The 13,239-nt window shown below is 42.5% G+C and overlaps 1 protein-coding gene across 2 annotated transcripts in view; it reads left to right on the forward strand.

Annotated features, from left to right (window-relative positions):
* TAF2 (TATA-box binding protein associated factor 2) overlaps positions 1-13,239 on the forward strand; it is a 63,885-nt gene that overhangs the window by 5,288 nt on the left and 45,358 nt on the right. For both annotated transcript variants that reach the window (XM_027884901.1, XM_027884902.1), the window contains exons 4-7: positions 10,466-10,584; positions 11,928-12,069; positions 12,435-12,666; positions 12,979-13,163. In XM_027884901.1, the coding sequence (XP_027740702.1) occupies positions 10,466-10,584; positions 11,928-12,069; positions 12,435-12,666; positions 12,979-13,163 (678 nt within the window). The remainder of the gene's footprint in view (positions 1-10,465; positions 10,585-11,927; positions 12,070-12,434; positions 12,667-12,978; positions 13,164-13,239) is intronic.

A 13,239-nucleotide genomic window follows, 5' to 3' on the forward strand; every position in this document is an offset into this window, starting at 1 on the left:
AGCTTTGTCTGTGCAATTGTTTCTGCCTCACTTATAATATTCTTTGCTGCCTCTTGGGTGAGATGTCAGACCATCTATGTGTTCTGAATTTAAATATTCAACATGTTTTCAGTTCAAATAATACTTTCAGGTTTTATCATCTATTGCTGCAAAAATCATAGACACATGGTCTCTGTCAATTCACGTATTCCGTGTTGCAGGAGGTGAAACAATTTTTTTCAATCTTGTATATTGTCACTTTTTAATAGCCCTCCCTAAAAAGGTAATTAAAAATTGCTAAAATTTGTAGGAAACATTAGAAACTGTTAATTAGTGCATTAGGTATATTTTCAGCTTTGATGCCATTGCAAGTTTATCTGTCAGTCCCAAACCACAGTTTCAGGTAACAAGTGAATGAAGTTTTAGAGGCTTATCTAGAAATAAAGTCAAACTTCCATCTTGTAATTTCCTATGGGGGCTTCAGGACAACATAGCTTTTTATATCAGAATAGAGGGATGAAGTCAGATAACGCAGTCACTTCCTCCGTGACTGAGCAAACACCAGAGTAGTGCTGTAAGGTATGAAACTATTCACACTGCTTTCCCATGTGTACACAAGGTGGCAGAGAATCCCACTGTTGCTTGTACTTTTCAGGAAGAGTTTGAAATCTTACCAAGACTGAAAACAGTGTTGAAGGATGTCTCTTGAGGTCATGTTTTAGGGCTGCTGTTTTTGAGCTGTCTCTGTCCTACTTATCTTCTTTCTTTTCCTTGTAATTTGTTGTTTTCTTGATTCTGTCAACATAAAGGAAGCAGATTTGTTTTTTCTGGGCTATAATATGTAGAAATCCTACAGTGTGTGCTTTAATAATGAGACAACTGCTTGTATCTCAGCCCTGTTTATTTAAAACTGGCAAGATCTGATTTTTCTTAATCTTATAGGTGAGATTGTAAACTGTAAATAGGTACAGCAAAAGTTCAGAGTTTTGATGTAGTGGTTTGGTCTGTGGTAAGTGAAGTTTGTGATGATCCTGCTGGTGCCTGGTTATGTGCTTCACGTGTTTGTGGGATAACTAGGATGCCAGGCTGAGAGGCTACTGCATTTTGTTGTTACTTCTGTGTAAAGGAAGCTGTGTTTTTGCATAGCTAGCTAATGTGTACGTAATGTGTTCCTGTGCATTGCATGTTCATTTGCCTTTTTTCTAGCTGGAAGCCTGTAGTTTTTAAAGATAAAAAATATGAAGATGTTTTGATATTCTTGGTCTTCACTGTTGCTTTAGTTACAAGCAGCAGTAAGCTGTGATAGAGCACAATGTGGTAGCCTTCAGGGCGTGTCTCTCTTGCAGTGTTTGTTCTTTTGAGAAGTCAGTGATCAAGCCTTTAGTCTTTGCACAAAACAGAAAAATTTCTAGTGGACTGAGTATGTGCTGCTTTACTGCAGTAAGTAGCCTTCATTTCCACTGCTTGGGTGCCTGTAAAATTGTAAATTCATTGTAGTCTTCATGAGAAATAAATGAATTGTCCTGGTTCGGGCCAGGACAGGGTTAATTTTTGCGGAAGAGGTTGTGGCTGAGACCCGGAGGTTATTCTGTATACCTCACATCATTTTCCAGGGATGGGTGAAGGACTTCCTGCCAGGTCAGTGCTGATGTAGCAGGGTACTGTGTGTTGTTGGGGGGGGTTTCTGGGTGAATCGTTTGCCTTTTTCTTGTACCCTCTGTCATTAGTATTGTTGCTTTTACTGTTGGTTTTCTTATCTTGCTATTTCCAGTGTATTGTTCTTATCTTGACCTGGGCTCTTTACCTTTTGTGCCTCCAGTTCTCCTCTCCAGCCAACCAAAGGGGGAGGGGGAAGTGATCGGTTGGGACATGGTTTGGAGTGTTTCTTTGGGAACACTAAATTGAGGAATACCATTCCTAAAACACAGCAGCCTTATTTGGTGCCTAATGTTGGGCACGGAGAGTTGAGATAACAAGAGGTCTTTGTAGAGTGGGTTGGAAACAAATTTATCTAAGGGTTTGTTGTATCAGGTAGGGAGCCACTGGGCAGAATGTTGCTCGGCCTGTTCATGTTGGTGAGGTTCCTAACCCTGTATATGTTTCTATATATGCACTATTTGCCCACCATGGTGCTCTTTTTCAGAGCAGGAGAGGGATCAGGATTGCTCTGTTTTTGTGTTGTGTGATATTGGCTTATGACAGGATAACACCAAGGGCAGTGAGAGTCATTTGGGATGTGTATTCAATGTTGCTCTCCTACCCGTACCTCAGACACTGCCTTTGGGAGTCCATTAATAACTGTAACCAGTCCGTGGGGAGAACTGGGGAGGAGGATTTTTTCCCCAGCTTTTCACTTCCTTTTTCTCCTTCAGGCCTGTTACAACAGCTTTTGACAATTTTGATTTCCTTTGGATATTAAGGAAAGCAGATCAACAGGCATTGAGGCCACTCAGAGTGCAACTGAGCCAGAGGAACAACCTGTGCTGGTAGCAGTCACCCCTATAAAGAAGAAGGAATCCAAGACAAAATGAGTTTGCTTAGTGAGGGATAAAGAGGAAGTAGGACCCTCACAACAGGAGGAAGAGGCCGTGCCAGAGTTAATCAGCTGATCCCCATCCCCAGGTGAGCTGTGAGAAAAGATTTTAGCTGCCAGTGGGGTGAACCTCTGGAGACCTGGCTGCTCCAATGCTGGGATATCACGACCTACAATATGAAACTAGATGGTACTGAAGCCAAGTAACTGAGGTCCCTGTCCCACGATGTGGGCATTGACAAGGAGACTGGGAAGAGGACGGGAACTCAGCCTCTGGAGGCGACTCCTGTCAAGCATGAGGGAAAGACATTCTCTCAAGGATGATCTAGTACAGCACATCCCAGCCATAGGAGTATAAGGCTTTAGTTGACACCAGCACACAATGCACCCTGATGCCATGAAGTCATGTAGGGGCAGAATCCATCTCTACTTTTGGGGTGACAGGGCGATCTCAACAGCTGACTGTATTGGAAGCCGAAGTGAACCTGACTGGGAATGAATGGCAAAAACACCCCATTGTGATTGGCCCACAGGCCCTGTGCATCCTTGGCATAGATTACCTCAGGACAGGGGAAATTAGAGAGCTGAATACCTTGCCTGGTCTCTAGAGGACCCTTCTGCTGTAGGACTACTAAGGGTTGAAGAATAACAGCTACTGATTGCTACCACAGTAGTACACTGTCAACAACACACGAACCAGGACTCTGACCCCCATGCATGAGACGATTTGTGAACTGGAGAGCCAGAGAGTGGTCAGCAAGACTCTCCTGTCCTTTAACAGTCGCGTATGGCCAGTGTGTAAGTCCAGTGGAGAGTGGAGACTGACAAGAGACTATCATGGCCTGAGCAAAGTCCACCACCACAGAGTGCCGCTGTGCTGGACATGCTGGAACTTCAGTACGAACTGGAGGCCAGGGCAGCAAATTTGTGCCACCATCAATACTGCCAGTGCATTCTTCTGCATTCCTTTAGCAGCAGAGCAGTTTAGCAGTTTGCCTTGGAGGGGAGTGTAGCCTCTGGAACTGACTGCCCAGAGGGTAGAAACACAGCCCCGCTGTCCATTTGTCATGGACTGGTCCAGACTGCACTGGGAAAGGGTGAGGCTCCAGTGCATTGCAGTACATTGGTGACATCCTCATATGGGGCAACACAGCAGAGGAAGTTTTTCGGAAAGGGAGGAGAATCCAGATCCTCCTGAAAGCTGATTTTGCCACAAAGCAAATTAAGGTCAAGGGACCTGCCCAGGAAATTCAGATTTTTGGAGTAAAATGGCAAGATGGATGTTGCCAGATTTCAATGGACATGGTTAATAAAATAGCATCTTCTCACTCAGCAGTGAGAAGGAAACACAGGCTTTCCTATGTGCTGCGGGTTTTTGGAGAATGCATATTCCAGATTACAGTGAGGTACACTCTATCAAGTGGCCTGGAAGAAGAACGATGTAAGTGGGGCCCTGAACAACAACAACCTTTTGAACAAATTAAACAGTAGATTGTTCATGTAGCAACCCTTGGGCCTATCAGGACAGGACAGGACAGGATGTGAAGAAGTGCTCTACGTGCAGCCAGGAACTGCTGGTGTTCTGGAGCTGGGAATGCAGCAGATCTGAGGCATGTTACATCTCAGCTGCAAAAGAGATCCTGGTTTGAGCTGCTTCAGAAGTGACTGGCACTGAAGCACAGCTGCTCCTGGCACCTTGACTGTAAGTGCTAGGCTGGATGTTCAAAGGGAAAGTCCTTTCCACACATCATACCAGAGATGCTCTGTGGAGTAAGATCACTCTGGTCACACAGCGAGCTAGAATAGGAAAGCTCAATTGCCCCAGGATCTTGGAAGTCATCACGAAGTAACCTGAAGATGGAAATTTCGGACTACCATTGGAGGAGGAAGAGGAGAAGGTGACGCATGATGAGGAGGCCCCACCATATAATCAACTACCAGAAAATGAAAAGTGACACACTCTTTACTCATGTTTCTTGCTGTATTGTGGCTCTACATCAAAAATGAAAAGCTGCCATATGGAGTCCTACGTGGCAGGTCACAGAAGCTGTTGGGAGACAAGGAGGATCAAGTCAGATTGCAGAGCTGAAAGCTGTCCAGCTGGCTTTAGGTATTTCTGAACAAGCGAAATGGCCAGTGCTCTACCTCTGCAATGACCCATGGATGGTAGCAAATGCTCTGTGGAGGTGGCTGGACTGATGGAAAAAGGCCGATTGGCATTGCAGAGGGAAACCCATCTGGGCTGCTGAATTGTAGCGAGACATTGCTGCCCAGGTAGAGTAGTTGGCTGTAAAAGTACATCTTGTAGACAAACACATACCCAAGAGTTGGGCTGCAGTCTGTAGGGCTGAATTGTATAACACCGATTGTTCAATGGGACTGCTGCTGTATGCCAGAACTACTGTGGACAGTGAGTATCTGCTCCACATGCACCAGTCCGAGCTCCTGGTGCACCGTGCAACGAGCCGACAGCACTCCAGCCCTCCTGCCCTGGAAGACATCTAGGATGGACAGAACCCACAGTCATGGACTGAGTGAGCTCACCAGACGTCTTGGAGGGATGGCCATTGGCTATGGAAATGATACCTGTGCTTGTGTATGCGTAGATATGAGTGTATGTATCCATATACACATACACGTGTATAGTAGGAAGGTGTAGGATTTGGGGATGACATAGATGGTATAAAATAAGGGGTGGGTAATTTCCTAGTTCTGGTCAGGACAGGGTTAAATTATGCAGTAGCCATGAGGGGACATGGCCAGGACCCCAAGGTTATTCTGTACCACCTCAGTCATTTTCCAGGGATGGGGAAAGGGCTCACTTCCCCCTCGGGCAGCGGGACAGAGGGAGCAGTTGGGTATTTTTGGAGGTTTTCTGTGGGGTGAGCATTAATGTGTGAATTGTTCACCTCTCTCCCTGTACACTCTGTTGTTTGTATTGTGGCTTTTACTGTTCCTTGTCTTACTTCATTTCTGTTTCCAGTAAATTGTTCTTGTCTCAGCCTGAGTTCTTTACCTTTTTACCTCTGGTTCTTCTCTCCAGCCCACCCCAGGGGAAGGGGGAGAGGAAGGGGGAGTGATTGAGTGGTGTGTTGTTTGGAGTGTTGCAGTAGGAACACTAAAACCATGACACAAAGGTGTAGAGAACTTTTGAAAAAAGAGAGGACAAAGTCCTTAAGCTTGGGCAGGAATGAAAAGTAGGTTTTTCAGTGTGCTAAAGATTCAAATCATTGCCTTATTAATAAATTACATATATGTGTACATATATATTTAAAATATGCTATATATATGACATATATGCTATATCATATATATGTTCAAATATCAAGTGCTAATTTTATCTGGGAAGCAAAGTAAAATAGTAAATGAATTACCGGTAATGAAGAGTAATGAATTGCTTGTAGATCAAAGAACTTACTTTGCCAAGTTGATGTTAAGTACTGTAAGAAGACAGTGCTTTATAGACTACATGTTTAGCACATATGTTTGTAGCAGTGGTGCAGGTAATAGTGAGAAATGCTATGGAAAGCTGACATGGAGCTGTGTGGAATCAGTTAGTAGCGTTAAAAAATAAGCCTCTACAGAATCCATTCTTTACAAGTTGCATGCACTTGGGGTGTAATTAACAGTGTTTGGGGTGAACTCTGATAATAAAATGTATCTTACCAGGAAGAAAACATGAATGACCTATTTGTTTTTCCTTTTCAATCTGCACTTAGAATCAGGAAAATTTATCATTGTTCCTTGGGCTGTCACTTTTGGCTTGTGTTTTTGTTAAAATGGCCATATCCAGTTTATGGAGAATAGTAAAAGCTATGAAAAAAATAATCTGTGGTACTAAGCCTTTCATAGATTCCTTTTACAATGAATCACCCATTTGAATTAGAGCACTTCACAAAAATAGAAATATCAGAATAAATTGTTTTCCACAAAATATTAAAGTCTGTGGAGTCTACCTTTTTTGCTGTAAAATCATAACCTTTTCCTGTCTCTGAACTCACTGATGTTTGAAGTATAGCCACAAGCTCATCACAATGCTCAAACTTGGAACAAATTCTCACTGATGTATTGGAAAGGGATCCCCTATCAAAAATAGTCATTTTTCAGAACCAATTTATATTAAAATTATAAACTTTCAGACTTTACAGTCTAAAAGAATGTCACTGTTGTTTGCTGTTGCTAGTTTTTTTAATTACTAATATAGTTCTTAGTCATGCAGTCTTCTTTTAAATAGAGTTTTTCCAGTGGTATTTGCCTTTCTGCTTCTTCTGTTTGAAGATAGATTAAAACAACATTGGCTAGGGTGTTTCTTCGACCCCTCAGTATGACAGATCAGGGAGGTAAACCAACTGAAAGCTGTCTGAAAAGAAAGAAAAAGACTCTTTTTCCATTTGGCACTGTAAGCTGGATCCCCACAGTGCCAGGTGAACAGTAGTCTCTTTAGTGGGTGAGGAAATGGGAATGAGTGACTGAGACTGGGAGACAGCACATCAGCTGGAGTTTAAGTGGGTTTGAATTGTTCTGGAGCCATAGCTGAAGTTATAGTATATTCCAGTGTACAAATTCAAACTTTTGCATTTAAAACTTGTTGGTGTTAGATCCTATCTATAGGTACACTTCATCTGTGAAAAAGGAAAAAAAATGTATTAAGACTTGAGATTTGAGTGCTTCTCTGCTCAAATGGTCCCATTTACTATTCATGTCTGATTTTCAGAAGCTTCCAAGCGAAGTAGACAAGTTTACTGCTCCTGACATTCTCAGTCCTGGTAGTGGTGCCAGGGAATTTGTGCACTATTATTGCCAAAGATGAAGAACTACATGAAAATATGTTCTCAATATATTTCAGTGTTTTAGCAAAGTTTTTTATACATGGAAGACTAAGAATATTAAGCGTTGTGTTTGACATACCTAGACTTACAGAATGATGCTGGCATGGTTAATTACACTTCATTCTTCCAAATAAGGTACTGTAATTTGGGTTGATTTCTCTGTGGGTGGTGAATAGAGAATGGTTAGATCAAAGCAAAATCCTGAAATGAGATCATGTCTGCTTTGTGTGGACCTCAGATTCCATGGAAGGCGGAGTCCCCAGCCGAGAGTTCATTTACTCCATTGTGGTATAGCAATCTTGCACCTGGGTTAGGGCAACCCCCAGTATCAGTACAGGCTGGGGGATGAAGGGATTGCAAGCAGCACTGTGAGAAAGACTTTGGGATGCTGGGGAATGAGGGGCTCAACATGAGCCGTCATGGTGCACTCACAGCCCAGAAAGGCAACCCTGTCCTGGGCTGCCTCACTGGCACGTGGGCAACAGGGTGAGGGAGGTGATTCTGCTCCTCCCCTCAGCTCTGGTGGGACCCCACCTGGAGTGCTGCATCCAGCTCTGGGGTCCTCAGCACAGGGAGGACAGGGACCTGTTAGAGCAGGCCCAGAGCAGGGCTATGGAGATATCAGAGGGATGGAGCACCTCTCTGTGGGGAAAGGCTGAGAGAGCTGGGGCTGTTCAACCTAAAGAAGACACAGCTCTGGGAAGATCTTATTGCAACCTTCCAGTACTTAAAGGGGGCTTGTAAGAAGGACAGGGACAGACTTTTTAGTAGGGCCTGTTGCAATAGGACAAAGGGTCATCGTTTTAAACTAAAGGAGGGTAGATTCAGACTAGATACAAGGAAGAACTCTTACTGTGAGGGCTGTGAAACCCTGAGATTAGTTTCCCAGGGAGGTAGTAAATGCCCCATCCCTGGAAACACTGAAGATGTGGTTGGATGGGGCTCTGAGCAACCTCATCTAGTGCAAGATGTCCCTATTATTGCAGGGGGATTGGACTAAATGACCTTTAAAAGTCCCTTCCAACCCAAACTCTTTTGTGGTTGGATCTTCACAAGTCCATGGGACCAGATGGAATCCATCCTAGGGTGATGAGGGAGCTGGCAGAAGAGCTCGCCAAACCACTCTCCATCATTTACCAACAGTCCTGGCTCACTGGGGGGGTCCAGATAATTGGAAGTTGGTGAATGTCACACTGATCCCCAAAAAGGGCTGGAAGGAGGACCCAGGAAACTACAGACCTGTCAGCCTGACCTCAGTGCCTGGCAAGGTTATGGAGCAGATCATCCTGAGTGCAATCACACAGCAGCTACAGGATGGACAAGGGATCAGACCCAGCCAGTACAGGTTTAGGAAGGGCAGGTCCTGTCTGACCAACCTGATCTCCTTTTATGATCAGGTGACCCACCTGGTGGATGAGGGAAAGGCTGTGGATGTGTCTATCTGGATTTCAGCAAAGCTTTTGACACTGTCTCCCATAATATACTCCTGGAAAAGCTGGCAGCCCATGGCTTGGACAGGGGCACTCTGTGCTGGATTAAGAACTGGCTGGAGGGCCGGGCCCAGAGAGTGCTGGTGAACGGGGCTGCATCCAGCTGGTGGCCTGTCACCAGTGGTGTCCCCCAGGGATCAGTGCTGGGACCAGTCCTGTTTAACATCTTATTGATGATGCGGGTGAGGGGATTGCGTTTAGCAAAGTTGCAGAGTACACCAAGCTGGGGGGGAGTATCAATCAGTTGGGAGGCAGGAGGGCTCTGCAGAGGGACCTGGACAAGCTGGAGAGATGGTCTGATTCCAACAGGAATAATCCAAGTGCTGGGTCCTGCACTTTGGCCACAACAACCCCCTGCAGGCTGGACACAGAGTGGCTGGAGAGCAGCCAGGCAGAAAGGGACCTGGGAGTTTGGATTGACAGGAAGCTGAACATGAGCCAGCAGTGTGCCCAGGGGGCCAAGAAAGCCAATGGCATCCTGGCCTGGATCGGGAACAGTGTGGGCAGCAGGAGTAGCAAAGTGATCCTTCCAGTGTACTCAGCGCTGGTGAGGCCACACCTGGGGAGTATTGTATCCAGTTCTGGGCCCCTCAGTTCAGGAAGGATATTGAGGTGCTGGGGCAGGTCCAGAGAAGAGCAACGAGGCTGGTGAAGGGACTGGAGCACAAGCCCTATGAGGAGAGACTGAGGGAGCTGGGGTTGTTTAGCCTGGAGAAGAGGAGGCTCAGGGGTGACCTCATCACTCTCTACAACTACCTGAAAGGAGGTTGTAGCCAGGTGGAGGTCAGTCTCTTTTCCCAGGCAACTATCAGTAAGACAAGAGGACACAGTCTTAAGCTGTGCCAGGGGAGGCTTAGGTTGGATATCAGGAAGAAATTCTTTAGAGAGAGGGCAATCAGGCATTGGAATGGATTACCCAGGGAGATGGTGGATTTACCATCCCTGGAGGTTTTGAAGATGAGAGTGGATGTGGCCCTTAGTGCCATAGTCAGTAACCACGGTGGTGGTGGATCAGACTTGATGATCTCAGAGGTCCTTTCCAACTTGGCTGATTCTGTGATTCTATGATTTCTGTGTGTGTGTATTAAGGCCAAAACTCTAACCTGTAGTATTTTATGTGATATTTACAAGTGCATAAAAAACCCCTTTTCCTATCCATCAAGCTAAGGGAGGAAAAATACCAATGCCAAGCTAAAATCTTACTACATTTAGAAAAGAAACATAAGAGCAAAACTGCAATATATGAGGAAGCAGATCTTCAAGACAGATCTTTAGAAAAAAGATACAAACTTAACCCAAAATTAAAAACCCAGAATTTTAAAATTCTAGGCTAATAAATATAACTATTACTCTTATTGGCTATAAAAGAACACTGAGCATTTCTCACTTAATTTATTGGGGATTATTGCTGCTTAAGTCTTTTTTGATCATGGATCACTTCTGCAAGAGCCACATTTTAAGTTCTGGTTGTTGAAATCTAAGCTTTACTACTTTTCCACTCCTTTAAAAACAAAACAAAACATGTGGTTGAACATGCACCTTGAAATTCAGTATAGAAATTGTATATCTGCCAAAGTTGTTTTTTGTGGTTCAGCGCAAATGCAGTTTAAGAATTAACTGGGTATTTCTGACAGGAGGAATCTCAACTATTTTTCCAATGCCTATGCTGCCGCAGTCAGTGCTGTGGACCCAGATGCTGGAAATGGAGAACTCTGCATTAAGGTTCCCTCGGAGCTGTGGAAACATGTTGATGGTAAGGAGACCATACTGAAAGCTTTATTTAAGATGCCACAGAGTTCTTAGCTACAAGTTTGCATAGGAGCATAGTAGATTTAAATAAGTAGAAGTAGTGTTACATTATTTTATGAAATTTTGGTTACTGTTTCCTTTTTCATCGCCTGTATCTTCCACTTGAAGTATGAAAAAAATACCTTCACACTTCTTGGTAATATGGAGAAATGGTAGCAAGATTTCTTAACACTCTTTACAAACATATTCTTGGGGGGTCATGACCCCAGAAGAATATCTGAGGAAGTGGGAATAATGGGGGATATTGGGTGCTAAATTGTAATTTTGAGGTTACTCACAATGCATATGATCCAACAGAGAAAATAATTTACACAGATATAGCTATATCCATCTTCATACAAACCCTATATCAATTTTATCCCACCTCACTTTGAAAAATGGTCACTTTAAAATTGATTCGGTAGTGAAAGTAGACTGCTTTATAAACTGGCATACTAGATCTTGGGGTAAGCAACTGTTTGAATAAATTACCCTCTGGTGTTGACTGTTTTCTTATGTGGATCTTATTAGTTTCTTGTATAATTTTCTTACATGGCTTAATCAGTTTTTCCCATGGATTTGTGAGACTTGTGAGAAAATAATAACAACTGAATCATGAAGCTGACTCACAGTGTTGTCAGATGCAGCTTAATGGGACATTAAGACATCTTTGTTTCTTTTATTTTTTGTCTAAGTTCCTGTTGCCTTATTTGCAAGCCTAGAAAGGAAAATATTCAAGCTTGTATAATTTCACTTTTCAAATTTGAATGCCAAAATATGGTGAGACTTGTGGGATAAATTTCAGTGTATGCTTGAATTTCTTTTCTTGCAAGTCTATTCATAGGTGAAATTTCTGTGAAACTAAACCAAAGCAAAGACACTTAAGTTACAGGAAAAGCATTAGCTATAATAAGAGGTTTTAAGCAACTGCAGATGACAATAATATGTCTTTTAAGAATGTGCCTTTTACATGCAGTTTTTGTAGAACATTATTTCAGCAAGGTACAAAGGAGATCATGGTTTTGGTGTAAAGATGCTTTACTGTTGGGAAATTGGAAGATTAAATGTAGCTCTGATTGCAGCTTTTATTAATTAAGATTCCTATAAATTCATATCCTTTAAGTTATGCTTAGGAGGTCTCAGGTTTTAAGCTTCTGAGCTGTACTTTTTAAGTGGACCCAGAAGTCCATGAGAATGAAGTGAACACATAATCTTGAAAGACCAAGAGTCCAAAACTGAATTACTATTCTGAAATAACTTTCATGTAAGTTGCATATATTTACTCCAGTTTTGGTCTTTGTGCTGCAGAGTTAAAAGTGCTGAAGGTGCATATAAACTTTTCTCTGGACCAGCCAAAAGGAGGCCTTCATTTTGTGGTACCCAGCATGGAGGGCAACATGGCAGAAAGAGGGGCTCATGTCTTTTCATGTGGTTATCAGAATTCTACAAGGTAAGAAAACTGTCTTTGAATGTTAGACTGTATTTCCTATTTAGTGTAGGAAATCCAAATAATTTCTTGGAATTCTTTTAAGTTTGAAAAATTCTAGAACTTAATTTGTGCTTGAAAGGATCTTACTAATATGAAGTAGTATGGCTAGTAATTAGGATATCTGGTCTTTATAGCTCAGCAGGAGGTAATGGCAAAAAAACTCATAAAGCTTTATAAAGTTAATGTATTCTAGGAGTCAGTATGTCAACATTCATGTATTCTTAAAGTATTTAGGAATATAGTTTGGAACTTGAGAGAAAAATCACATGGGAAAAAGAGTTAAGTAGAATTATTAACCATTTTCCCCCCAACTTTAACTTTCCCAGATTTTGGTTTCCTTGTGTTGATTCATATTCTGAGTTGTGTACCTGGAAGCTTGAATATACTGTAGATGCTGCGATGGTGGCTGTTTCAAACGGAGATTTGGTGGAAACTGTGTACACCCACGATATGAGAAAGAAGACTTTTCATTACATGCTGACTATTCCAACTGCAGCTTCTAACATCTCCTTGGCAATAGGACCTTTTGAAATCCTTGTTGATCCATACATGCATGAGGTAATAATCTTCATCATAGAGATCTCCTTTTTTATTTTTTTTTAAAGAATTACTGCCAGTATATATATTGGTCAAATGAGGATATGTCTAGATCAACCTCCATTAGTACAATTATATGATAAAGCTTGTCTAGTGATGCTTGTATTTAAATTTATCTCCAATATAAAGCCTTTGAATGAATAATAATTCTGTTTCTGTCTGAATTTATGGGGTGAATTTAGTTGGAGTTGGGTTTTTTCTCTGTTATGTAATATGCTTTATGTATTTGAATATATTTGTGGGCCTTCTAACAAATTCTCCTGTGTTTTGTAGGTGACTCACTTTTGCTTACCACAGCTTCTCCCATTGCTCAAACATACCACGTCATACCTTCATGAGGTGTTTGAATTTTATGAGGAGATTCTTACCTGCCGCTATCCATACTCCTGTTTCAAGACTGTTTTCATAGATGAAGCTTATGTTGAAGTAGCTGCTTATGCATCCATGAGTATTTTCAGGTTAGTTATGAGAAAATGACACCACAGGCCTAGAAGCTCTAGATCCAAACCTGTTGGGAAATATCTGAAAATCTAG

Source organism: Empidonax traillii, unplaced genomic scaffold, assembly GCF_003031625.1.
Source record: "Empidonax traillii isolate 1590-97213 ecotype Southwest subspecies unplaced genomic scaffold, ASM303162v1 scaffold157:size2224338, whole genome shotgun sequence".
Classification (NCBI taxonomy): Eukaryota; Metazoa; Chordata; class Aves; order Passeriformes; family Tyrannidae; genus Empidonax; species Empidonax traillii.